The 26,450-nt window shown below is 44.6% G+C and overlaps 1 protein-coding gene across 1 annotated transcript in view; it reads right to left on the bottom strand.

Annotated features, from left to right (window-relative positions):
• Positions 1–26,450, bottom strand: part of LOC111864055 (disks large 1 tumor suppressor protein) — a gene marked incomplete in the record, with an annotated part of 824,637 nt that overhangs the window by 141,499 nt on the left and 656,688 nt on the right. Inside the window, 3 exon segments of the mRNA XM_033751308.1 lie at positions 3,738–3,959; positions 4,452–4,727; positions 19,635–19,670. Coding sequence (XP_033607199.1) covers positions 3,738–3,959; positions 4,452–4,727; positions 19,635–19,670 — 534 coding nt within the window.

Below are 26,450 nucleotides of genomic sequence, written 5' to 3'. Positions count from 1 at the left end.
AAATTTCAAACGAACTGAGACAAGATGCTGCAAACACTCTTCCTTCTATTCTCTTGGCAACCAGAACTCTGCTCTCATAAATCCAGTCATTTATTCATATCTCTAACCCCCTCTCACAGACTCTGAAGACATGCCAGCCGACAGAACATATGGGACACAAAAGGGAATGGAGCGTCCACATTTGGGAAGAAGGGAGTTCAGTTTATCCCTTAGTGACATTCTATTCTATAACCTAAACACAATCAATCTCACACACATATTACTAAGGTACGAAACGTTCTAAAGGTCTCTGCGTGGAATCACATCAAGTGCAAACTGACTTGGTTTTTCCCCGAGTACCAGGAAGTATATTAAAATTGGCCACAATCAATTCCTCCCAACTGAGTAATTATAATCATTCTTATCATAAATCATCTGACAATAAATGTCTTTTAACAGCTAATAATGTGTCATAAAATATCAGAATAAATAACAAAGGACACTGAAATTAATATGGAATTACCTCAGTGTTTGATAACATTAGCAGTTCCTATAACATTCAAATTCAAATTTATATTCTGCTTATTAAATGAAATTCAGCATCTATACAACTTTCAGTAGATAGATGCTCAATACTAGGCCTATTTGTCCAAGTCACACTTAATCAATTCGCAGTTTATTTAAAGACACTCTATCAATTACTGAGATTGTGCGGTGCCAAATTTGGCGAGCAGTTGATATGTGATATGTAGTTAAAAGGGTTAAGCTAGAAAAGGTCACACAGACTGGTCATACTAACCAAGCACTGATCTGGTTGAACCAAGGTTAGCTCCTGAAATCTCCTCAGTCCAGAAAATGAGTGTCATGGCCCAGATATGAACAGAATACATCCATAACATAATTAAGATACTTCAATCCTGTATCAGTCCATTCTAGGGCTAATGAAAATGGCTTTAAGTGGTTATTTATTTTTCAGAAGAAATGAAATATTGAATGGTTGTTACAGGGATAGATCCCATGTCTAATGATTTGTCAATAATCATAAAAGCTGGGTGGTATATGATGAATAATGTGTCACCACTAAATCCTAAGGCTACTGGACTGACACTGAAAGATGTTTCTGTATGGCACTCCCAGTCAATTCATACTGAACACATTATGCTGATTTAAAAGACAAGTTTGTTATAACAATCTGATTGCATGGAAAGTGCATGGGACAACGAACACTGAACTGGTTAAAAATGGATGCTTGTTGGTCTGTTTTAAATCTAATTTTGAAAGCAGTTTGCATGTACAACAGGAATATATATATTTTAATTCAATTACTCATGCTGGTTGTACAACTCCCACATATTCACAATTCATAACCATTAAGGCACATTTCTCTACAAAACTGATTCTTCATAATGAGGCATCCACAAAATTAAATGTGTCATATCTATGTATCTACCATTCATCTGAGTATGTTGGAAACCACCCTGTTTCTCTCACACCAACAGAAATTACAGCAAAGCCTCCCACACAGCAATTCCATGCATTCAGATGTTTGGGCTTTGTTATATAGAAGTCATTTGTAGTGGCTGAGCCCACTTAAGCATACTGTGTGTTTGTAATTTCTCCTGCTGGGACTCAGGATTTTCCTTATCATAGGCTGGGTCTTTGTTACAGAGAAGATTTTAAGATATAGTAAGATTTTACTGGTATCAGTTTGGAGGTTCGCTTAATCCCAAATTATGCACAAACCACCCCACTTACAGCACTGCATAACACTGCTAATGTTTACTGAGGCCTGGCATATTCAACAGCAGTTTTTTAGACTGTTTTTCTCATGCTTCCAATCAACATTATTTTGCCTGCAGCTATGGTATTTGACTACTAAACATCACAACACAACAATTTGCTACATATCCTTCACATCAAACCCCAAAAAACAAACAAGCATTCTTATTCCTAAGCTGCATGCACACCACAATTTTAAAACCACTGGGGTTCACTATGTTAGTGGTTCCCACATGCAGCCACTACATACCTCTATCAACCCTTTAAAGCCCCATGGTTCTGTAATACCTGCTTTAACATACTAAAACTCTGTATTCTGCCTGCAGAGTGTATCTGTATCATATGGTTCTCACAAAGAACAGCGTTTGTTTCCCTCAACAGCATTGACTGGTTGGTCTTTGTACTGGAGGTATAATATGTTTCTTCCAATTGAATTTTTATATATCAATTAAAAGACCTTCAGTCTGTAAATTGTTAATAATACATAAAAGCTAGAAGGAACCAGATGTGAAATATTATCAAATTTTGTTCCAACTTAGAATTTCCTTCTCTTTTGTATCGTCTTTCAAATATTTTTAACATATTCAATAACTATGTTGTCCACAAGTCTAATGAGTAAAACTCAGTATACATACACATGCATTCACGCATTGAAACGTCAACATCAAACTGGCACTTAAACCTTGAATTCCAATAATATATTATGCCACCAAGTTAGGATGATAAATAGTCCTGTCTTCTGGGATATGACATGTAGTCTGTTGAAAGTCAACGGATGCATCAGAAGAATGTGTCTCCACCTCCAGGGCTGAAGGGTAAACCAAGCAAGAAATCTGCTTAGCTTACTGTTCAACCATGAAGACGGATGAAATATGTTCCTCTGAAATGTCAGTCGACATTCAATGGACTATATAGTGTTATATCCCAAGACAGGACACTTCACAACCACTGCTGTGAGGATTTCAAAAGTTAATGCGCCTTTTGGCTGAAATAATTAAATAAAACTGTCAGTTATTCACTTTTATTATTTTCAAAAGAGTTCTGACCTGCTGCAAACACTTACATTATAATGAATCTAACAATCACCCACAACATCATTTACACTTGAAGGATGAATCTCAGGTTAACTGGCTAACTATATTTATAATACAAACTCAAATTTATGAATAAGATTACAAATTACAGTAATGTCTATATAGACCAAATGGTCAGAGTTATTAAGAAAGTAATAAAGGAGTTCAAACTAAGTGCTACTGGCGGAAACTAACTGTGGGAGAACACTACATTGCATAAGATGGAATGAGAGCAGAACCAATTTCTGAAGCATACCTCATACTGAATGGGATATCATAGTCGCTATAGCGAGTAACTAAGGAGTGAACGACTGAGGGGTCCGAGTTCGAGTCTCTGTAGGGTAAAAAATTTTCTCTTCTCCACATTGTCCAGATCGGCTCTGGAGTCTATCCAACCTCCTATCCAATGGGTACCGGGGGCTCTTTCCCAGGAGGTAAAGCGGTCGGGGCGTGAAGCTGACCACTCACCTCCAGCCAGTGCCGAGGTCAAGAAAATGTGGATCTAGACATCCACTCCACCATACGCCTTCAAGGCATAGTGCTTATTTAATTAAGCACAGGAACAACTTTACCTTTGCCTCAGACTGAAGCAATGTTAACATCAGCACTTTGTATCTACTTACGCAAGAACTCGCATGGTACACATACGTAAGAAAATAAATTTAACTTACCTTTAAAAGAGGCTAATTGCATTCTCCTATAAGCNACTTTACCTTTGCCTCAGACTGAAGCAATGTTAACATCAGCACTTTATATCTACTTACGCAAGAACTCGCACGGTACACATATGTAAGAAAATAAATTTAACTTACCTTTAAGAGGCTAATTGCATTCTCCTATAAGTGCAGATAATATTTTTCACAGCATAGTTCTCAGATAAATGACATGCAGTGTGTGAATAATTACCGGCGTGTTGCGGACTGCGACCAGCTTGTCTCCGACCAACAGCCGACCGTCAATCTGCGCCGCACCACCATCCATAATCTTGGTCACATAGATGCCATTGTCACCTGGTATGTGCTGGTTGCCTATTCCACCTGCAATACTGAACCCGAGGCCTTTCGTGCCCTTAAGCAGCTCAATCTCCAGCAAACGGACATTGCCTGGACTGCGGCGTCTTCGGACATACTGCAGCAGAATTACAGAATTATCATTTTCTCGCGTTTCAACAAGTCTGCATACTGATATGGTTTGTTCATTTGTTCAAAACCCTTTCTAACGAAGTCAGCGTTTCTATCAGACCTTCCACTATACATTATTTATCATAAAAAAACAAAGGATATAAAGAAGTACTCATTGTGAAGTAAAATAAGTATTAAGGCGTTCTTTCTGATTTGAACTGAATGAGATGGGAGGATAATGGATGGGCTAGGAAACGTTATAAGCTGATGCCGTTACAAGCTTATTTATTTCTGGCGTCCATGCGGAGAGGGCGAGATAACAACTGTCTCAATACAGATAGCAGGTGCAATAGCCAAGAGACAAGCGGACGCCTCTTGGATGCGAAGGACGCGTTAACCAATGCGAGACGTACCAATTTTAACACAAAATGTGACTAAACTAATTAATTGTTAGAAGTTCTCACAGTAAAATCCAGCAGAAGATTTGGGCGCCACTCACCAGTCTGACTTCATTGCCAGCCCTTTTGAGGGCATCCACCGCCGCGGCATGCGGCACGTCCACCACTGTCGCATCATTAACTTGCAGAATGGTGTCGTTAACGCGTAGCCTGCCGTCAGCCGCCGCCGCCCCGCCGGGGATGAGTTTCGTGATATAAATGGCCGTGTCATCGCCGATGTGCGGGTTGTCTGTGCCACCGGCGATGCTGAACCCCAAACCTGCGCCGCCTCGTTCCAGTACGATCTCTTCGTATTCCCATTCCGCGTCACCATTCACCTGTGGGGAGGGGAGAAAATCGTTAAGGCAGACTGCTCGTCTCTCTAAAGACAATGACTTGTACATAAGACAGAAGGTGAACACAAGAACCCCAAAGTCCGTCGGGATTTATTTTCAGCGCTCCGCGCCGTCGAGCTCTAAACAACACTGGCCGTAAGTCATTTGTTAATTTTGTTCCTGGCTTCCGAAGGTGCATACCGACGTCTGATACTTCACAAAAAATCTGACAGCACACGCACAAGAGTGCTATGTCACATGTAGGCACGACAACGGATCACAGAACTCTATAGAGGGAAATAGTGGTCATGAAGTCGCTGACGAAACATGGACACATTCTACACCTCGGCTGCTTTATGCATCTGGAGCAAAACTCCTTATTAGATCGCTGACTGTGTGAACCACAGAATCTTTATAGAAGTGGTAAAGAAAAATATCTGCTGCCTTGGCTCTCAAGAAAAAAGAGCAACAAATATTGAAAAAAAAGTACTACGTAATGAGGAGCTGCACAATTATCATATTGGCCTAACAGTGGTGGGGTGGTTAAATCAAGGACAATGAGATTGCTATAGAAAAGCAATGCAGATGACAAACACAAGAAATACATACAAAATTTGGGTGCGAAAGCTGGCTGTAAGAGATAATTTTAGACAACTACGCACAGATGGTGGAATAATATTAAGGAAACTCTTAGACAGAACCAATGTTCATGGAAATCTTCGTGAACCTGAGTTCCGAGTAAGCTAATTACGTCTTCAGCAGGCCCACAGAACATTCATTTAAGAGTTCTTATTATATGTGTGTATAGGATGCGAATTGTTCGATTAACTCACGAGGTCTGCAAAGGAGAAAATTTCAGCATTCTGCAAACTGGGAAGTCCGGTAATGACTATGAAGACTGTGCTTATATAACGACACTGTCAGTAGCTCGGGCTATGATATGGTCGAATAGCAAGGGGGTTAGTGAACAGGGCCTCACTGATTGCAAGGGACGTGGAAGGAAGGATAAGCTCGTGGCTTAGTTTGACGTCCTATCCCGGCATTTGTCTCGAGAGATCGAATCAAACCACGAACAAAATAAAACTTGGATTAATAATTCAATTGATCGAAATCCTAATATAGCCTACATTTCGTTACTACAGAAAATAGCACGTCTAAAAGGTATTATTTTTATTTCTAGTGGGCTGGGACTAAGTCCCTTGTACTGCGGCTACTTCTGGCCTATTGTACCAGCCCCAGATGATAGGTGAGGTTGATTGTGGAGCAATTGGTGGAATGAAGATTGGCAGGGGAAACCGAAGTACTCGGAGAAAACCTGCCCCAGCGCCACTTTGTCCCCCACAATTCCCACTTGACCAGACCCGGGATCGAACCCGGGCCGCCGCGGTGGGAAGCCAGCGGACTAACCGCTTGAGCTATGGCGCGGCCCAACGTCTAAAAGGTAAGAGGTAAAGCCATCCCTGTAACAGGCCGTGGAGGCCCATAGGGTTGTGAGACGTAGAGGTTCCCACATTTTCTAACAATCGGCTGACATAAGGCTGTGAGGTTGTTAGCCTTACGCGCCGGCCGCCCTTTACCCAAAGGAAGATTCCTGGTACATTTCTGTTAGAGGCCGAGTCGACCCCAGGGCCATAGTGAGGGTGAAAGGATTATGTAATATTAAAAAAATCCAATGACCTCATTGGGACTCGAACCGGCGACCTTCCGACTTTTGCATAGTGCCTCAACCAAGTACGCCACCCTTTTAATAAGCTTAATTTTCGCATTCCCAAACCAGGTAGGTAATATTATGCGTAAATATAAAAAATAATTCTGTATTTCAGCATCCTGTTGCACATCTTTAATTAAACGTCAATGTATTAAGTCCGTCAATAATGCAACAATCATTAAAATATTCACCATTTAACACTAACACATGTTTCGGTCATAAACGGCCATTCTCAGGTGTTTCAATGTGTCCAAACTGTTACACTGCTTTGATTTAATAGGATTTTACGAAAGATTTTAATAGAAAAATTGTAATGAATTTAGGTAATTATTTATGTCATTTTAAGTAACAGTTTGGACGCACTGAAACACCTGATGATGGCCGTCTGTGGCCGAAACATCTGTTAGTGTTAAATGGTGAATATTTTAATGATTGTTGCATTACTGACGGACTTAATACATAGACGTTTAAATAAAAAATTAAGTTACTTCTGTACCACGCATCACGCCTTCAGTGTCTAGGCCTATATGAGGCATGGAATAAAATTGCAGGAATTCTAACGCCAGACAACAGGAGGTGAGCAGTCTATTTCACGACCCGGCTGCTTTACGCGGTGCCTAATGAACCGGGGGCTGAGCGAGCCCCAGAGCCGGTCTGGTCGTAATGGTGAACAGAAAAATCCTTGCATCCACACATAATCAAATCCCAGTGGTCCAGTCCACAGAAAGTTACTTTATTAAGTTATCTCGGTTGATTGCATTAAGCGTGTGACATTTATAAGTCATAAGCCCACCATGTTTGGTACGAATTGTGTTGGCTGCGAACTACTAGGGGCAAAGTTTCCGTGGGCTTCTTCATTCCTTCCAGCTGAATACTGGCATTCCATGGCCGTTTTAGTCGCCATACCTGCCAAATCATCATTCACAAATCGTCGTTAAAGGAACCTAAAATACAATGAGTAATGTGACCAACTTAGTTCAGCGTAAAACGCGCCTCACTCTCGCTTGGACGGTCCTTGAATAAATGTACAAACTGTTTACCGTTTCCGATAATGTTCAATATATCGCATGATCCTACCACGTGAACGCCAGAAAATTCAATAAAATTAGATACTACTTAGTTCTATCCCCCAAAGATCTCGCCACCTTGTCATGGTGGTGGGGCTTGCGTGACTCCGTGACCTGGAGAGCTATGCCGGCGGTAGTTTAACTACCAGTAATGTCACATATGCCGGAAAGGTCAAAGGGTAGAGTCCAGACTAAGGGAGAGACCCTGGTCCTCCAGGTTGGGGGCTGGGCATGAGGCTAACAACTCATTCTGTAAAAAGAATTTTGTTCAGAAACCTAACAACCAGCCTCCGGTCATCATGCGTGGGTCCATTCCTATGGCAACATGCACTGGTTCTGGAGACTGGTTGTAGAGGAGGCCAAGGCTCATCCAGGGCTGTAGCGCCGAGTGACAGGTAGTTAGGCAGGTAATTAGTTCTCTAATTCCACCCAATTCGCAATTCATAACTTGTAAACAGCTATAGACCGAAGTTCGCACTCATAACTAAATTGCATAACCGTAAGTGTAAGCGCATTTTAAGTGCTAAAATGATATTACTTTTTCTGTGTTATGCCAAGACATGATCTCTATCTAAAGAGAAACAAGTTGCTGGAATTTATGGCTCTTCGTTTATCCACTGGCTCTACAGCCCCCTTGGGCCTGGCCTCTGATTTTCAGTTTCATGGTCATTTTACAGACTGTAGACTCCTTGGACGAGTGATCAGCTCGTCGCAAGGCCTCCACCTAAACACAGCACAACATAAACACAGAATAAACACATACATATATCAAACATCCATTCCGTGTGGGGGATTCGAACCCACGATTCCGGGTTCCGAGCGAGTGAAGACAGTATATGCCTTAGACCGCTCGGATACCATGACCGGCTTTATGGCTCTTACGTGTCTTTGGTATTAATTAAACTATTTTACCTATTTGGGGCACGCGGAAGCGTAGTTGGTTGAGGCACTATGCTGCAAGCCGGGGGGTCGCCGGTTCAATTCCCGACGCCATTGGATTTTTCAATTGATCTAATCCTTCCAGCAGCACTATAGCCCTGGGATCGACTCAGCTTCTAATAGAAATGAGTACCAGAAATCTTCCTGGGGGTAGAGGGTGGCCGGCGCGTAAGACTGAACTCACCACCTTTTGCGAGCCGACTGTCTAGGAAATGTGGGAGCCTCGACGTCTCACAAGCCTAATGGCATCCATGGCCTGTTTACAGGGATGGCTTTACCTTACATATATACTCGTATGACATAAAATGTTAAGACACAGGGAATGGTTTATTACTAAAACAGCAATTATTTTAACGAAAAAAAAAGTAAATTAAATGGCTATGCAGTTGACTGGCACGTTAATAATATAGCTTACAACTCTACTTTTTGTTTTTATTGCTAGTGGGGTGGGACTAAGTCCTTTGTACTGCGACCACTTCTGGCCTCTTGTACCAGCCCCAGATGATAGGTGAGGGTCATTGTGGAGCAATTGGTGGAATGAAGATTGGCAGGGGAAACAGAAGTACTCGGAGAGAACGTGCCTTAGAGCCACTTTGTCCACCACAAATCCCACTTGACCTGACCCGGGATCGAACCCGGGCCGCCGCGAACGGGAAGCCAGCGACTAACTGCTTAAGCTATGGCGCGGCCCACAACTCTACTTAGTGTACTGTCTTTTCGTATTATTGATAGCCCAGTCTGTTGCAGCTTTCTCTCTGCTGCATGAGAACATCAAAGCCGACAGGAGAGGAAAAATCGCACACAATGCGTACATCCCAATTGCCGTTTCCTCTAAATGTGTGCTCTCAGTAACATTATGGTTATCATTAAGATTTCCCTCGCACCATGTTGCTCTTTCACAATTAGAAACGCCTCTTCCCCCATGGTGGCGGTACGCGGTAGCGTAGTTGGTTGACGCACTATGCTACAAGCCGGAAGGTCGAGGGTTCGATTCCCGATGAGGTGGATTTTTTCAAATTACCTAATCCTTTCAGCCGCACTATGGTCCTGGGGTCGACTCAGCCTCTAACAGAAATGAGTACCAGGAATGTTCTTGAAATATTCTGTGGAGTAAGGGGCGGCCGGCGTGTAAGGCTGACAACCTTACCGCCATCTATGAGTTGACTGTCTAGAAAATGTGGGAACCTCAACATCTTACAACACTATGGGTCTCCAGGGCCTGTTACAGGCATACCTTTACTTTTTTTTTTTTTACTTACTTCCCCCATGGTAGTTTGTGACCAGGCCTACTCGATCGCAGAAGGTCGGTGGATCTCTTTCCTGTTTCAACATTCGTGACCATCTTAACATTCATATCACGTTCTGGGTCTCGCAGTCAAAATTATGGGGCGTAACGTCATTCCAAGGTTTGTTAAACTGCGATAATGAGTGAGAAAGTTGTGTCTAAGTGACCAGCACAACAGAAGAAACCCTGCCTCGACGTGTAGCTTTCTCCATTTGAAGTTCACATCAACCGACAGAGAACCCATTCCAGATGCGCATAGTCACGTAGTTAGGCAAATTACTACTAACCTGTATTGAAACCCAACTCTTCCGAAACTAGGAACAAATTCCGACCGAGACACAGGGCAATTTCATCACGGAGCTGAGAGGTGAAGGGTGGTTGTACAGAACTAAAGCGAAAGTCAATAAATACATGACCTCCATGTTTACTTCAGAACAGCATTCCAAGCTTCACCGCCATTTTTAACCATTCGAAGTTCAACTCGTCAAGGCAATATCACGGAACAGTCATTATTAGGCAACTAATCGTCGCTAATTAATACAGAAATTCCCAGCTTTTTATGTAACCCAAAGACTAATTACTATGTTCTGAAGAGCCAGCCACTGGATCTTCCCATCCGCAGCCACATTAATCTGGTCCTCATCCTCATACCCTGTTTCTTTAGTATTCATTTTAATATTATCATCCCGTGTTCGCCTCATTCGCTCTGGTCCCTTCAAGATTAGTCCAGTCCACCCACATCCTCACATCCTATTTCTTTAGTACTCATTTTAATATTATCATCCCATGTACGCCTAAATCTCCCAAGTGGTCCCTTCACTTCACGCTTTCCGAGTAAACTTTTGTATGCATTTCTCATCTCTTCCATTCATGCTGCAAGACTCACCCACTTATTCTCCTTGATTTAGTAAAACATACGGTCTACACATAACGAAGCTGCCTGTTACGCAATTTCCTCCATTCCCCTTTTGCCTCTTCCCTTTAGAAATTTTTTTCTCAACATCACGTTGTGTCGTTTCCGTACGGCGAGAAACCAAAGTTTTACACCATACAAATCAAAAGATAAAATTGTGGTTGTCGTATATTTTTATCTTAATGTCTGTAAATAAAAGGCTGACAACTAAAGACTGTACGAATGATAACAGGGAGCATTCCCCAAATTCAGTCTGCTTTCAAATTCCTTGAGAATATAAATTTGAGGTCTGCTAAGCCAACATGCTTCCAGAGCATCCTCGGTAGTAGAGAGTTCTTAAATCCTTACGCATCCTTTTTCATCATGGTCAGTTCTTCCAGAGCGTTCCCTTAGTCACTGCAAATAACTGATCTGAATGCTTCCTTATAATAAAACCCACCGTTCGTCTCAAAGTGAATTCAGTAACCTATAAAGAGTCATAAAGTAGCCAAACAGTTTTTCCGTACAATGTGCCCTATCAGGTGAGATCCGCGAAATCTTACGAGTTTCGAGCACGAAAGTTTGAAAAAAAGATCTGATACCGAATGTTCTGTATTCCGTGGAAACGGTTTCCGCCATTATTATGGGTTACATTTCAGTTCGGTGTGAGTTATGCATCTTATTGTCTCGCAACATTGGCCAAGTTACTACGTAAGAACTCACTAATATAATCCATGTCTAAATCCTCTCCCGTAAGAAATAAAAAAAAATTAAAACTTGACATGCTGCGAATGATACATATTGCTTTTACTATAGTTCATATTCCTTGATTATCTTTAGTATGTGATACAGTCGGTGAAAAGTAGCCTGTTCTACCATACCTTGACAGTTCAAACCAAATATTTTTACCTTCACAAAAACGTAATTTATAAATAACCTACATCAAAATACACAAGAATATAAGTTATAATACAAGAAAATATACAGGCGTTGAAAGAGTGCGTACATAACATTCTATGCTTCAAGACAGAAACTACAGGGGGTGAACAAAATAATGGAAACACTAAGAAATTGGAGAACAGGATTTGTTTGTGTTGGCTACATTGAAAGAACTTGAGTTGTCAACACTGGATGTTCTTCCGTTTGTTTACACTCTGTAGTGCTCGCGTAAGTGCATTAGTGATGTACTGAGTTACAGTCCGTGAGAGAGAACCGGAATATGGGAGACACGTCCGATTTTGAAAGAGGACAGATCGTTGTTGAGCTGGAGCATCTGTGCCAAAGCTACCACATTACTAGGTGTATCGAGAGCGAGTTTCTAAGGTTACGTGGGCATACACAATCATGGGAAGGCAACATGAGCGAAGAGAAACAGTGGGCTAAAATCAACACTGACGTAAAGAGATAATCGTACATTGAGAAGGATTCTTTCGAAAAATCACACAACTACTGAAGAACAGAACATTCATCTTGCAGACCCTGGTTCCACAAAAACTGTCCAACATGAGCCTTCACAAATCCAACATCCACAGTACGGCTGCCATTGCTAAACCTCTGATTACGGGAAGCAGAGTTCAGATGTGTCAACGATGGCGTCACGACCATAAAACCTGGACATCAGACAATTGGAAACACACGCGTTATATGGTCAGATGATTTGTTCTCCACGCTGTTCCCTACATCAGGAAGAGTACGAGTATACATTTGGAGAACACCCAAGGAAGCCTACAGTCCGGAATGCCTGGTTCCAGCTGTGAAACACGGGACAGGTTCCGTGACGGTTTGAGAAGCAGTATCTTGGTCCCATTATTGCCCTTCGTGACCGTATTACAGCAACGGAGTACGCGAACAGGTTGGATAATCAGGGGCATCCCATAATCCAAACAGTATTTCCGAAAAACGATAATGTTTTCCAAGACGACAATACCTCCATTCACACAGCTGGATCTGTTAAGTCACGGTTTAAAGAGTAGGAGGGTGAACTTCAACATCTTGCCTGCCCAGCACAATCACCGTATTTGAACATCACTGAACTATTCTGGTCAGTTTTGGAGACTACAGTGAGGAACAAGTTCCCACCTCCAACATCTCTAAAGCAATTTCAAGATGTTCTCCAAGAAGTACGGTATAAAATTCCGCTGCAGACTGTTCAAAACTTGTATGAGTCCATTCAAAGAAGGACTCCGGTTGTACTGAAGGAAAAAGGTGGTCCAACACTATATTAATAAAGAAATATGTACACTATTTGTAATGTTTCCATTATTATGTCTAACCCCTGTGCATGGCAACGTTGATTTTAACACGAATACACATGCGAGATTTATGTATTTATGCAAATTTACATATGACAACAAAGGAGAACAAATGTGTTAGCTTCCTAGTATTATCCTGTATCAAACCTTCATAATATGGTTTCCAATCACAAAATGGAAGGGACATCGGAGGCGAGAATGGGGGATCTCTGGAAAGCTAATAGCAGTGAGCAGTATAGTCAATTACCTATAACGCAGGTCCCCGCTAATAATAAAGAGCTTTACGAACTGAAACATGCTACTGGCCCTGGAAGCCATATCAGTGTAGCCCGCGGGTGCACGATTCGATTCTTCATTTTTTTTTATATATATATATATTTATTAGCAATCAGAATAAAATACATTCTTTTAGCTAATTTGCTAACTTAAACACCGTCCTCGTGTGCTTATTGTGTCGTGATGAGGGCTCCTCCAATGAGAGATCCTCTAACCATCAAGTAGATCTGCGGGCCATAATTTCTTTAGCCTTCTTCGTTGTTGTTGTTCCAGTAGGGGCTGCAGTAATGTATTGCTATGGTGTCCTAGTCGATTCTTCATTAAAGCCGTATTATTGACCACCCATCACAAATTAAGTGATGGAGTGCGGTAATCAGAACACAAGGCAGTACGTCAGGAAACCTCCAAACTCCTCCGTCTCACAATATACTTGTAAATCAGGATGCAAAATAATTATTCCCAACAGGAAAATTAATTACCAACTGAAAGGGGGCATTCTGCCAAGCTTGAATAATCAGCATGAGGTATCGATCAGTATAATATGAAACTTAAGGCGTACTCGTAAATTCTCGAACACCATAATTAAATTTGTCGGCAGGTTTCCTACAGATTACCGCCTCTCAATTTCATTAGGGTAAGAAGATAAACGCCGACTCCGGTGGCCGCGCAGTGAGAGGAGTTGCCTACACACCGGGATCACACAAAGTACACTCTTAACATCCCTGAGACATGGCACCGCAGTGAGAGGAGTTGCCTACACACCGGGATCACACAAAGTACACTCTTAACATCCCTGAGACATGGCACCGCAGTGAGAGGAGTTGCCTACACACCGGGATCACACAAAGTACACTCTAGCATCCCTGAGACATGGCAGCGCAGTGAGAGGAGTTGCCTACACACCGGGTTCACACAAAGTGCATTCTAATATCCCTGAGACATGGCAGCGCAGTGAGAGGAGTTGCCTACACACCGGGTTCACACAAAGTGCATTCTAATATCCCTGAGACATGGCAGCGCAGTGAGAGGAGTTGCCTACACACCGGGTTCACACAAAGTGCATTCTAATATCCCTGAGACATGGCAGCGCAGTGAGAGGAGTTGCCTACACACCGGGTTCACACAAAGTGCATTCTAATATCCCTGAGACATGGCAGCGCAGTGAGAGGAGTTGCCTACACACCGGGTTCACACAAAGTGCATTCTAATATCCCTGAGACATGGCAGCGCAGTGAGAGGAGTTGCCTACACACCGGGTTCACACAAAGTGCATTCTAATATCCCTGAGACATGGCAGCGCAGTGAGAGGAGTTGCCTACACACCGGGTTCACACAAAGTGCATTCTAATATCCCTGAGACATGGCAGCGCAGTGAGAGGAGTTGCCTACACACCGGGTTCACACAAAGTGCATTCTAATATCCCTGAGACATGGCAGCGCAGTGAGAGGAGTTGCCTACACACCGGGTTCACACAAAGTGCATTCTAATATCCCTGAGACATGGCAGCGCAGTGAGAGGAGTTGCCTACACACCGGGTTCACACAAAGTGCATTCTAATATCCCTGAGACATGGCAGCGCAGTGAAAGGAGTTGCCTACACACCGGGATCATACAAAGTACATTCTAACATCCCTGAGATATGGCAGCGCAGTGAGGAGTTGCCTACACACCAGAATCACACAAAGTGCACTCTAGCATCCCTGAGACATATCAGCGCAGTGAAAGGAGTTGCCTACACACCGGGATCACACAAAGTGCACTCTAACATCCCTGAGATATGGTAGCGCAGTGAGAGGAGTTGCCTACACACCGGGATCACACAAAGTGCATTCTGATATCCCTGAAACATGGATATTTATGACTTTCTGGCTTGTCTTTTCTTAACAACAGATTTCTTGTGTGTGGGTACCTTTCGTAGTTTATTAAATGAAGACGCCAGCGGGCAGACTACAAAGCGTCGAATGACTGGACGATAGTGACTAATAAATAAAGAATTATGTCGAAGGAAGTGACCGTGGTCTAACCTAAGGTACTTGCCGACATTACTTGCACGGACTGAGAATAACCGCAAGACCATTGTCTGTATAACTGGTGACCCGGTTAGAGACTGGAAGCGGGCAACTCACGAATAAAAGTCAGAAGCACTGCCACTTCAGACAACTTGCTCGGCTGGCTGTGTGGAAAGAGTTTACAAAATATCCTATGTTAGATGAGTTTAAAGATCGAAAAGACCTGAAATACCAACAGGGAAAAGAACAACTACTCGTAAAAACTTTCATCTGTGTATGGAAGATGACAACTGCGGGGCAAACCATCTGTTAGTGACTCTCAATCGTTTAGCTATGGCGAATACAATAAATAACTAGAATTTAAACAATATTTTTCATGAACTATAGAACGGTAAATTAATAAATAATACAACAGCCTGTACTTTTATGTTACAGCCTAAGACAGCCTTACTGTTGAAATATTAAGCTACAGATTACATTTTTTAAGCTTATTAGCAAAGCATCGTATTCCTTCGCCTACTGTCTGCTAATATGCGTCTTAATTCTCTAAACCAATAAAGACTTAACAATTTTCTTCTATACCCTCCAAGAGGTCGACCTTGTGATCGGCCAAAATAGCTGAACGTTTAGTCTCACTGCATTGGTCTGACAAAGATATTGTTATGTATCCTGGTAACGCGACAAGTAATTAATTGGTTCCGGGTTAGATGAAGCGATTTGCTGAATATTCAACAGGAGGAACTACAAGTAGTTGTAACACAATCTTACCGTAACTATAACACTTCGTAACTAAGAACAATGGTGACAACTCATACAACAAAGACTTCACTTCTGACTTCTTTCTCTGACTTCTCCTTGTCTCTTGTCTTCTGTCCTATTCTGCCTTCTTCTGTGTTCTGTCGTATTCTATCCCTAAGGTAGGTTCTGGTAGAACCGCATGGAGATCACCTCCTTCAGCAGCAGAGTTATCGCGTTCTCCGCTGTTACTGTGCTTTCTAGGCTCGTTGTAGTAGATATCGGCCTTTAATCGCTTAGAGTTACATAGCGCGTATCAAAACCCTAGTAAACGAAGTTTTATAGTTGACTGTGTTACCTAGGAAATGTATTTACCGAGCCGTTGCCTAGCGATACGTGTTACAATATTATACACATTCCGACGACTGTTTTCACTTACACTTACACTATGTACACTTAAAGAGGGCTGACATTTCAGAAAATTCACCTTTCAGGTTCTAAACTAAATCAGTCACTGGAGAATGTCTGTGGACGTGTACTTTAAACCCATGCTTGCAAACGTGTCTGTTAGTGTTCCTTTTAGTTCGCCGTCAAATTCCTTATGTCGTCCATGCAGGCTCTGGGGCCCACCCAGCCTCCTATTCAATGGGTACCTCCATCCCCATAAGTCATAGCATGGTCCTTAATTTACCATAAGGAAAACTTTACCGTCCCATTTACCCGTTCTATAATCACACTTAGTGCATAGCCACAGCGCCAACACGTCCTACTGGCATTCGGGAGATATTCGGTAAGTAGCGACCAGCGAATCCCTTAACTGGGGCACTTCTCGACTTTCTTCAGTCACTCAAACTGACCTCAAGAGTGCCTACATGTATCAGTCCCGTCAGATTCATCATATGACTGATAAGGTCATCAGTTACTGAAGCGCCGTGAAATACAAACTCCATGACCTGTAGTCCGCAAGCGAACTATACCGACCGAGCGACCGCCGCTTGTCGGCGAAGTTAGTGCCAACTTTGGCGGATAGAGGGTGTCGCGTGATTAGCGGAACGGATACCCACGGCCTTTAATCTCGATTTTCTAGACCGGAAGCGCTATTTCCTTGAAATGGCTCCTCAATTATTCTCGAGAGGCTAAGTGGACCCCGTTCCAGACCCACAACTTCTCAGAAAATCTGGCAGCTCCGGGAATCGAACCCGGGGCCTCTAGATCTGTAGCCATAAACTCGGACCACTTGACCACTGAGGCGGTGGCGCCGTGAAATAGCGGGATCCATAACGGAATCCGGACATCGCGCGTATGAACCCAAACAATAACTACGAAGGTAAGCCAATTTACACATCTGTTATGCACACACAATGAAAGACCGGATATTACATCTTGTCTCAGAAACTCAAGCGCTTAGGTAGACTTCTGAACAAGCAATTCCTTCCTTCGTAGCGGATATTAAAACGAAGACCCCCTACCCCGCCACTCACCCTAGCAAAAACGTTACAAACAACCTCAAGTGAAACAATGGTAAACACTACGCATCAAAGACGTCTAGTTCTGCTGTGAAGCGCACTTGACTAAAGTAGTGTCATCAAACCGGTAAGACGTTCAACGTGCGAGTAATACAGCGGGCCCCAAGCGAATTCGCATTGTCGCCACAGTACTTAATTGTCATCTTAACATACAAACTCCTTCGCTGACTACACAAACGCGCTTACAACAGCAACTACACGTAAGAAACGAGCCTGCTCGTCCCATTATTATGCGTTACACAGGCATGGAGAATGTGTTGCATGAGGAAAAGAGCCTAAAGGTAAAGTTGTCCCACTGCTTAATTAAGCTCCACGACACGAGATATGGAGTGGTGAATGTACAGGTCCACACAACCTCGGCACTAGATGAAAATGAGTAGTAAGCTTCACATTCTGGCCGCTTAATCCCCGAAAAAAAAATGCTCAGTAGCCAAAGGATAGCAGGGCGAGTGGGCCTCGAGTAACGCGATGGAACATCTCTGGGCCTGCCAGGAATTGAATCCCGATTGTCCAGCAACACTCACAGCTTCCTGACTTACTGAAAGATACTGAACAATCTGCATAGTGTGGAAATAATGCGGAAGAAAGCAAGCACGAAGTATTTTAGGTAGAAGATAAGCCTGTTTTACTGATTTTGCCTGGGAGTGCTTAGGAAACTCACCAAACCTCAAAATCTGGTCTCCAAACCGAATTCTTAACCGGCTATGTCCCGAATACGAAGAAATGTGGACTACTAACGTGCCTATTCCACAAGAAAGTTCGTGTCCTTAGCCGTTGCATTATCTAACTTCTCTTCGTTGGCTCTTCCAGCCCTTTCAGGCCCCAGACCTCTTATTCAGTTCCGTAATCATTTTAACAGACGGTAGGCCTCCTTGGATGAGTGATCAACCCGTCGCAAGGCCGCTACCTAAACACAGGACAACACAAATACAGAATAAACACACACACCAAACATCCCGACCGTGAATGAGATTCGAACCCACGATCCCAACGCACGAGCGAGCGAGCGAAGACAGTTCATGCCTTAGACCACGTGGCTACTGTGACCGGCTGCACTCTATGACATGCAAGTACAATTAGTACTGAATTCCATCAAGCGCAACATGACCGTCATGGGACTCACAGCAAGATTTTAATCAATCGAAAATTCTATTATTTTTAACAAAACATATTTAGATACTAGTGTTTTAACTCTTACACGACAACACATACACGTAATACAAGTGAAGCATTTCCTTCAAGCGTTGGTAGCCTTGCGATGAAGACCATCATTGGCCGAAAAATGTGAAAGCTCCATTTTGTTATTAAAAAACACTGTTGCACTTGATAGAATTCAATTCTAATTCTAGGTGTATTTATGCATTATACATTGTAGCAGCGATTAACGGGCAGTTCTGTATAACCAGGTAATTATGTACATTCTCAGCTGGTGATTTTGTATAGTCGCCAGTTATTATAAATACGTAATAAATTCGTAATAACCATAACACACACGTATGTATGTGTTTTGTAAATACATGTATATCCCAAAATCGAGTGCATTTCCTGTCCGTCCGTACGTACTGCTTACCCACCAATCCCATCCTTCTTGTTTTTCACCTTACACCTGGCGTTAGCCATATAAGACAGGATAATATTAAAATGAATCTTACAGAAACGGCATGAACCGACCTGAACTACATCAAAGGTAAAAAGGTAAAGCTATCCCTGTAACAGGCCGTGAAGGCCAAAAGGTTGTGAGACGTCGAGGCTCCCACATTTTCTAGACAATCGGCTCACAGATGGCGGTGAGGTTGTCAGCCCTACACGCCGGCAGCCCTTTTAACTCTCAGGAAGATTCCTGGTAGATTTCTGTTAGAGGCTGAGTCGACCCCAGGGCCATAGCACGACTGGAATGCTCAGGTCAATTTAAAACCAAAATGACCTAAACGGGGGAACTACATCAAACATACATTTTCTTTTACTGACCCAAAATATGCGAGATCTACTGAATAACTGTTAATCAGATGCGTAATATGTCGCACTATGTCCCTGTTAACACTGTTTTCTCAATTCCCCCATTGGTTCAGCCACACGTTCTACTAGCAATTCGTTCGCACCGTCGGCAGTGAACACGATGGGCCAGTAAAATCGTTATTTCGAAACACAACCAATGGATGAGCTGTTTCAGTCAGACGCAAGGAGGGTTTAGGCTGAAAGTTATACTGATACCGTACTTACATGTTTGTTATCTCCTGACAGGAGAGGTGTGTGCGCCTGAAACAAGCAGAGAATACAATTAGCCACTGAAAAGATGCGTGTGTGGAATGGCAATATGTTGCAATGTTCAAACACAGATACTGATGACTTCTTATTTTCTTCGGTATCACGATGAATAACACCAAGGATAACGACGAAAGCAATGGTGATGATTATGATAATGCTGCTGATAATAAATAATAAGCCGTACTGCTCCAGACTTATTTGTATTCATGAGGCGCTAGCTTCGAATCTTGGCCAGGATACCGGCTATACTGAACTCGAGTACGGTTTTCGTGATTTTCCTAAGCCCCTCCAGGCTGTAACTGCTTGCTTCCACATCCATTCCAATTCATTATTCACCAACCATCCTATAATTTGAAGCTATATAGTCCATATACTGCCGGTGTTATAAAATAAGCCACATAAAGCATAATGACACTAATTTCATGGAGCACAATCCTTCTTGCGAAGCTAATAGTCGCTCAACTGGTCATAAAAATCATACTCCTTATTTAGAGGGTAGGAACTCGGAGGCTCATTACCGTGTTCACAACAGCTCACCACTGGATTTCATTCCGAACTACTTGATTTCAGTATACAACCTCCAACATTGCTTCTTCACGTTCCATTTTATGCATCATCCTCCTATCTACACCTCGTCTCGCCATTCACACTTGCCTCCCTACCTTTCAGCTTTCCTGACTAGCAGTTATTTCCCTACTCAGATCAAAATAAACTATTCCGCGCCATATTCTACAATGATAATCCGCCACCCACCTCCTCCTCGTTATCACCTGAGAAGGAAGACCAAAGATGGCGAAGTCGCTGGCACTTGTGCTTTATATCTGGTAAATACCGTTTCGAATCTAGTCCTGAAGGATGGCTATCGTGCCTGTCTTATCTGCGGGTTTATTCAGTTCCTAGAGCAGCACTGCTCGAGTAGTAACCCTCACATCTGCGGGAACAGTCCCCTTAATCATTCATGACTATTCCGTAACCCATAACGTGCTCTTATTCACCCCAACGTTCAGTATTCCACTGCGCGACAACAAAATTACGAAGGCGCCCAGTCGAACTATGGCATTGAAGAAAGGTGGCAAAGAAACACGCCTTGCCCAACGAGGGGCAAGACTTTTGTAAACGCTGAACCAGCAGTTGCGAAAAGTCTAGTAAACTGTTACTCTTTATTGAATAGTACGAAGAAATGCTGACGAGTATAAGTCAGATATTGAATACCCTACGTCGGAGATAAGCAAGTGCCGTTCGACAGATAATTTCAAGGAGGTGCCACCTGGCACTATGTCCGTTAACATCTCGATATTACTAGTGCAAGTCTATACGGTAGATGCTGTCGTCATCCTAACGGTCGAGCCACCCCATAGCGAGACTACAGCAGCCTCACCTGCCTGAGTAAGTGTACCCACACTGTGTAACCAGATAGCCAGAGTATGAGTAGGGCCCGACCTAGCAACACCATGGGATCGGCAGAGCTGCTACACCAGCCTGAGTAATCAGATAGCCAGAGTATGAGTAGGGCCCGACCTAGCAACACCATGGGATCGGCAGAGCTGCTACACCAGCCTGAGTAATCAGATAGCCAGAGTATGAGTAGGGCCCGACCTAGCAACACCATGGGATCGGCAGAGCTGCTACACCAGCCTGAGTAATCAGATAGCCAGAGTATGAGTAGGGCCCGACCTAGCAACACCATGGGATCGGCAGAGCTGCTACACCAGCCTGAGTAATCAGATAGCCAGAGTATGAGTAGGGCCCGACCTAGCAACACCATGGGATCGGCAGAGCTGCTACACCAGCCTGAGTAATCAGATAGCCAGAGTATGAGTAGGGCCCGACCTAGCAACACCATGGGATCGGCAGAGCTGCTACACCAGCCTGAGTAATCAGATAGCCAGAGTATGAGTAGGGCCCGACCTAGCAACACCATGGGATCGGCAGAGCTGCTACACCAGCCTGAGTAATCAGATAGCCAGAGTATGAGTAGGGCCCGACCTAGCAACACCATGGGATCGGCAGAGCTGCTACACCAGCCTGAGTAATCAGATAGCCAGAGTATGAGTAGGGCCCGACCTAGCAACACCATGGGATCGGCAGAGCTGCTACACCAGCCTGAGTAATCAGATAGCCAGAGTATGAGTAGGGCCCGACCTAGCAACACCATGGGATCGGCAGAGCTGCTACACCAGCCTGAGTAATCAGATAGCCAGAGTATGAGTAGGGCCCGACCTAGCAACACCATGGGATCGGCAGAGCTGCTACACCAGCCTGAGTAATCAGATAGCCAGAGTATGAGTAGGGCCCGACCTAGCAACACCATGGGATCGGCAGAGCTGCTACACCAGCCTGAGTAATCAGATAGCCAGAGTATGAGTAGGGCCCGACCTAGCAACACCATGGGATCGGCAGAGCTGCTACACCAGCCTGAGTAATCAGATAGCCAGAGTATGAGTAGGGCCCGACCTAGCAACACCATGGGATCGGCAGAGCTGCTACACCAGCCTGAGTAATCAGATAGCCAGAGTATGAGTAGGGCCCGACCTAGCAACACCATGGGATCGGCAGAGCTGCTACACCAGCCTGAGTAATCAGATAGCCAGAGTATGAGTAGGGCCCGACCTAGCAACACCATGGGATCGGCAGAGCTGCTACACCAGCCTGAGTAATCAGATAGCCAGAGTATGAGTAGGGCCCGACCTAGCAACACCATGGGATCGGCAGAGCTGCTACACCAGCCTGAGTAATCAGATAGCCAGAGTATGAGTAGGGCCCGACCTAGCAACACCATGGGATCGGCAGAGCTGCTACACCAGCCTGAGTAATCAGATAGCCAGAGTATGAGTAGGGCCCGACCTAGCAACACCATGGGATCGGCAGAGCTGCTACACCAGCCTGAGTAATCAGATAGCCAGAGTATGAGTAGGGCCCGACCTAGCAACACCATGGGATCGGCAGAGCTGCTACACCAGCCTGAGTAATCAGATAGCCAGAGTATGAGTAGGGCCCGACCTAGCAACACCATGGGATCGGCAGAGCTGCTACACCAGCCTGAGTAATCAGATAGCCAGAGTATGAGTAGGGCCCGACCTAGCAACACCATGGGATCGGCAGAGCTGCTACACCAGCCTGAGTAATCAGATAGCCAGAGTATGAGTAGGGCCCGACCTAGCAACACCATGGGATCGGCAGAGCTGCTACACCAGCCTGAGTAATCAGATAGCCAGAGTATGAGTAGGGCCCGACCTAGCAACACCATGGGATCGGCAGAGCTGCTACACCAGCCTGAGTAATCAGATAGCCAGAGTATGAGTAGGGCCCGACCTAGCAACACCATGGGATCGGCAGAGCTGCTACACCAGCCTGAGTAATCAGATAGCCAGAGTATGAGTAGGGCCCGACCTAGCAACACCATGGGATCGGCAGAGCTGCTACACCAGCCTGAGTAATCAGATAGCCAGAGTATGAGTAGGGCCCGACCTAGCAACACCATGGGATCGGCAGAGCTGCTACACCAGCCTGAGTAATCAGATAGCCAGAGTATGAGTAGGGCCCGACCTAGCAACACCATGGGATCGGCAGAGCTGCTACACCAGCCTGAGTAATCAGATAGCCAGAGTATGAGTAGGGCCCGACCTAGCAACACCATGGGATCGGCAGAGCTGCTACACCAGCCTGAGTAATCAGATAGCCAGAGTATGAGTAGGGCCCGACCTAGCAACACCATGGGATCGGCAGAGCTGCTACACCAGCCTGAGTAATCAGATAGCCAGAGTATGAGTAGGGCCCGACCTAGCAACACCATGGGATCGGCAGAGCTGCTACACCAGCCTGAGTAATCAGATAGCCAGAGTATGAGTAGGGCCCGACCTAGCAACACCATGGGATCGGCAGAGCTGCTACACCAGCCTGAGTAATCAGATAGCCAGAGTATGAGTAGGGCCCGACCTAGCAACACCATGGGATCGGCAGAGCTGCTACACCAGCCTGAGTAATCAGATAGCCAGAGTATGAGTAGGGCCCGACCTAGCAACACCATGGGATCGGCAGAGCTGCTACACCAGCCTGAGTAATCAGATAGCCAGAGTATGAGTAGGGCCCGACCTAGCAACACCATGGGATCGGCAGAGCTGCTACACCAGCCTGAGTAATCAGATAGCCAGAGTATGAGTAGGGCCCGACCTAGCAACACCATGGGATCGGCAGAGCTGCTACACCAGCCTGAGTAATCAGATAGCCAGAGTATGAGTAGGGCCCGACCTAGCAACACCATGGGATCGGCAGAGCTGCTACACCAGCCTGAGTAATCAGATAGCCAGAGTATGAGTAGGGCCCGACCTAGCAACACCATGGGATCGGCAGAGCTGCTACACCAGCCTGAGTAATCAGATAGCCAGAGTATGAGTAGGGCCCGACCTAGCAACACCATGGGATCGGCAGAGCTGCTACACCAGCCTGAGTAATCAGATAGCCAGAGTATGAGTAGGGCCCGACCTAGCAACACCATGGGATCGGCAGAGCTGCTACACCAGCCTGAGTAATCAGATAGCCAGAGTATGAGTAGGGCCCGACCTAGCAACACCATGGGATCGGCAGAGCTGCTACACCAGCCTGAGTAATCAGATAGCCAGAGTATGAGTAGGGCCCGACCTAGCAACACCATGGGATCGGCAGAGCTGCTACACCAGCCTGAGTAATCAGATAGCCAGAGTATGAGTAGGGCCCGACCTAGCAACACCATGGGATCGGCAGAGCTGCTACACCAGCCTGAGTAATCAGATAGCCAGAGTATGAGTAGGGCCCGACCTAGCAACACCATGGGATCGGCAGAGCTGCTACACCAGCCTGAGTAATCAGATAGCCAGATTATGAGTTGGGCCCGACCTAGCAACACCATGGGATCGGCAGAGCTGCTACAACAGCCTTACTGAGTAACCAGATACCCAGAGTATGAGTAGAGCCCAACCTAGCAACACCATGGGATCGGCAGAGCAGCTGCACCAGCCTTACTGAGTCAAGTATATCCACAATGTGTAACCAGCCGGAGAGCATGAGTAGGATCCAACCTAGAATGAGGACCAATATGATGGAATTAACAAGTTCAATACACTTCAGACGCACACTTGTTAAGCGCTGTGTGTCGAGTTTTTTCCGGTACTCCCTCCCCGAGCATCTACTTTTACAGTTAGAGACCGTACGGGGGCAGCAACCAGTGCAAATATGCTAAATTAAATGCAGACCCTTCCTGATAACCTGTTATCGAATCCCGTACCTTTAAATGTCACCCAGTCCATACTGGTCCTTTTCAGAGGCCAAACGTCTAGCGAGGTAGAGAGAAGCCGTGAATATAGAGTTAGCTAACTAGATCAGGGGGCAGACCGCTCTGGAGGTAGCTCAGGCACGCCGTGCCCCAGGTGTCTCCATGCTCCTACCCAACCACCGATGTAGCCGCCTTCTTCACTGAAAGTGCTACGGCATAACAGTGGTATTAGCAGTTTGGGATAGTACACCATTGCATAACACACATTACAGCATTTCGCTTGCAACGCATACTCAGTGTATAAGGCTTGAGGGGAGAATGGAGTGTGTGACATTCTAAGCTATCAAGTTAACCAAGCGAGAAGTGTTAACACACTTTAATTACTTGCGGGCTCTTATTTAGGCAGCGTGCAAATTCTGGGGACATTCACGAAGTTATCATTAACGACAAGTGAGAAAAAATGTCTTAAAGATAGGGAACATAACTTTTGTACCTCTAAGCTAGCTACTTTCATTGAAAAAAAAATCATCACATATAACTAGAATATAAGGTATTGTACTCGTAAAAAAAACAGCTCTGCTGTAGTTAACCATGTTTTCGTAGATGATATTTCCTTCCTCTTGTATTCCTTACTTTTAATAATTCTAGCTCAAATTTGCGTAGCTGTTATCTTGTACGACGTATATGATCAATTGCGAAAATTTTCAAGACCTCCCCCTGTCTCGTGATTTGGCTAAAACTTTCCAAAACGTCACGATACAGCACTGTTAAAAACTCGTTTACTGCCACGCGTTGGCGTGGCTCAGTTTTCATTGTAACAGTTAATTAAATATTTAAGCCACACAGTCCTTCGACCGATACATTCAGCATTACGAAGTACTGTAAAACTAAATTTCGGCCGCAATTGGAGCCACCCCATTTCTGCACTGGGCCATTTAACTAGGCGCCTAACCCTTTCGTACACTGGAGGGAGTCCTTGGACCGAGGATCAGTTCATCGCAAGGTCACCCACGCGGAACAACATAAACATTATCCTGCACATGTATGCTCCAAGTGGAATCTGAACCCGAGTTCCCGGTGTTCGAGAGAAAGCTGTACGCACCACATACTGTGCGGCCACTGTGTTCGGTTCATCTCTGAATTCCTGGTCTATTAGCAGGCGATATAACGGCATTTCTTTTACATTCTTAAATCTGAAGCATTTTCAAATTTAAATTCAAACGAAATGAACTTAATCCAATGGGTCCAAGTCCTTCTTGAGATGCCTAGTCACTTAAAGTCGAGAATATTTCATTTGATCGGTCAGAGTTATCAATCCTTCACTCGCTCCTCCACCCAACCCCTCAATCTTTATTTTCTCCCAGTAACTACCTGTCCGTGTTAGGTGGGTCCCTTGACGCCACGGCATGGCGCGTCCTCAGGTTGCGGATGGAGGACAGGGCCTCCAGATACGCAGGGTAGCTGCGAATATATTGAATAACCAGTCGCGGACAGTCGAAAAGGGGTGGTTCTCCAGCTGGGGG

Source organism: Cryptotermes secundus, unplaced genomic scaffold (assembly GCF_002891405.2).
Source record: "Cryptotermes secundus unplaced genomic scaffold, Csec_1.0 scaffold655, whole genome shotgun sequence".
Classification (NCBI taxonomy): Eukaryota; Metazoa; Arthropoda; class Insecta; order Blattodea; family Kalotermitidae; genus Cryptotermes; species Cryptotermes secundus.
This window is presented reverse-complemented; position numbering and strand designations above follow the sequence as displayed.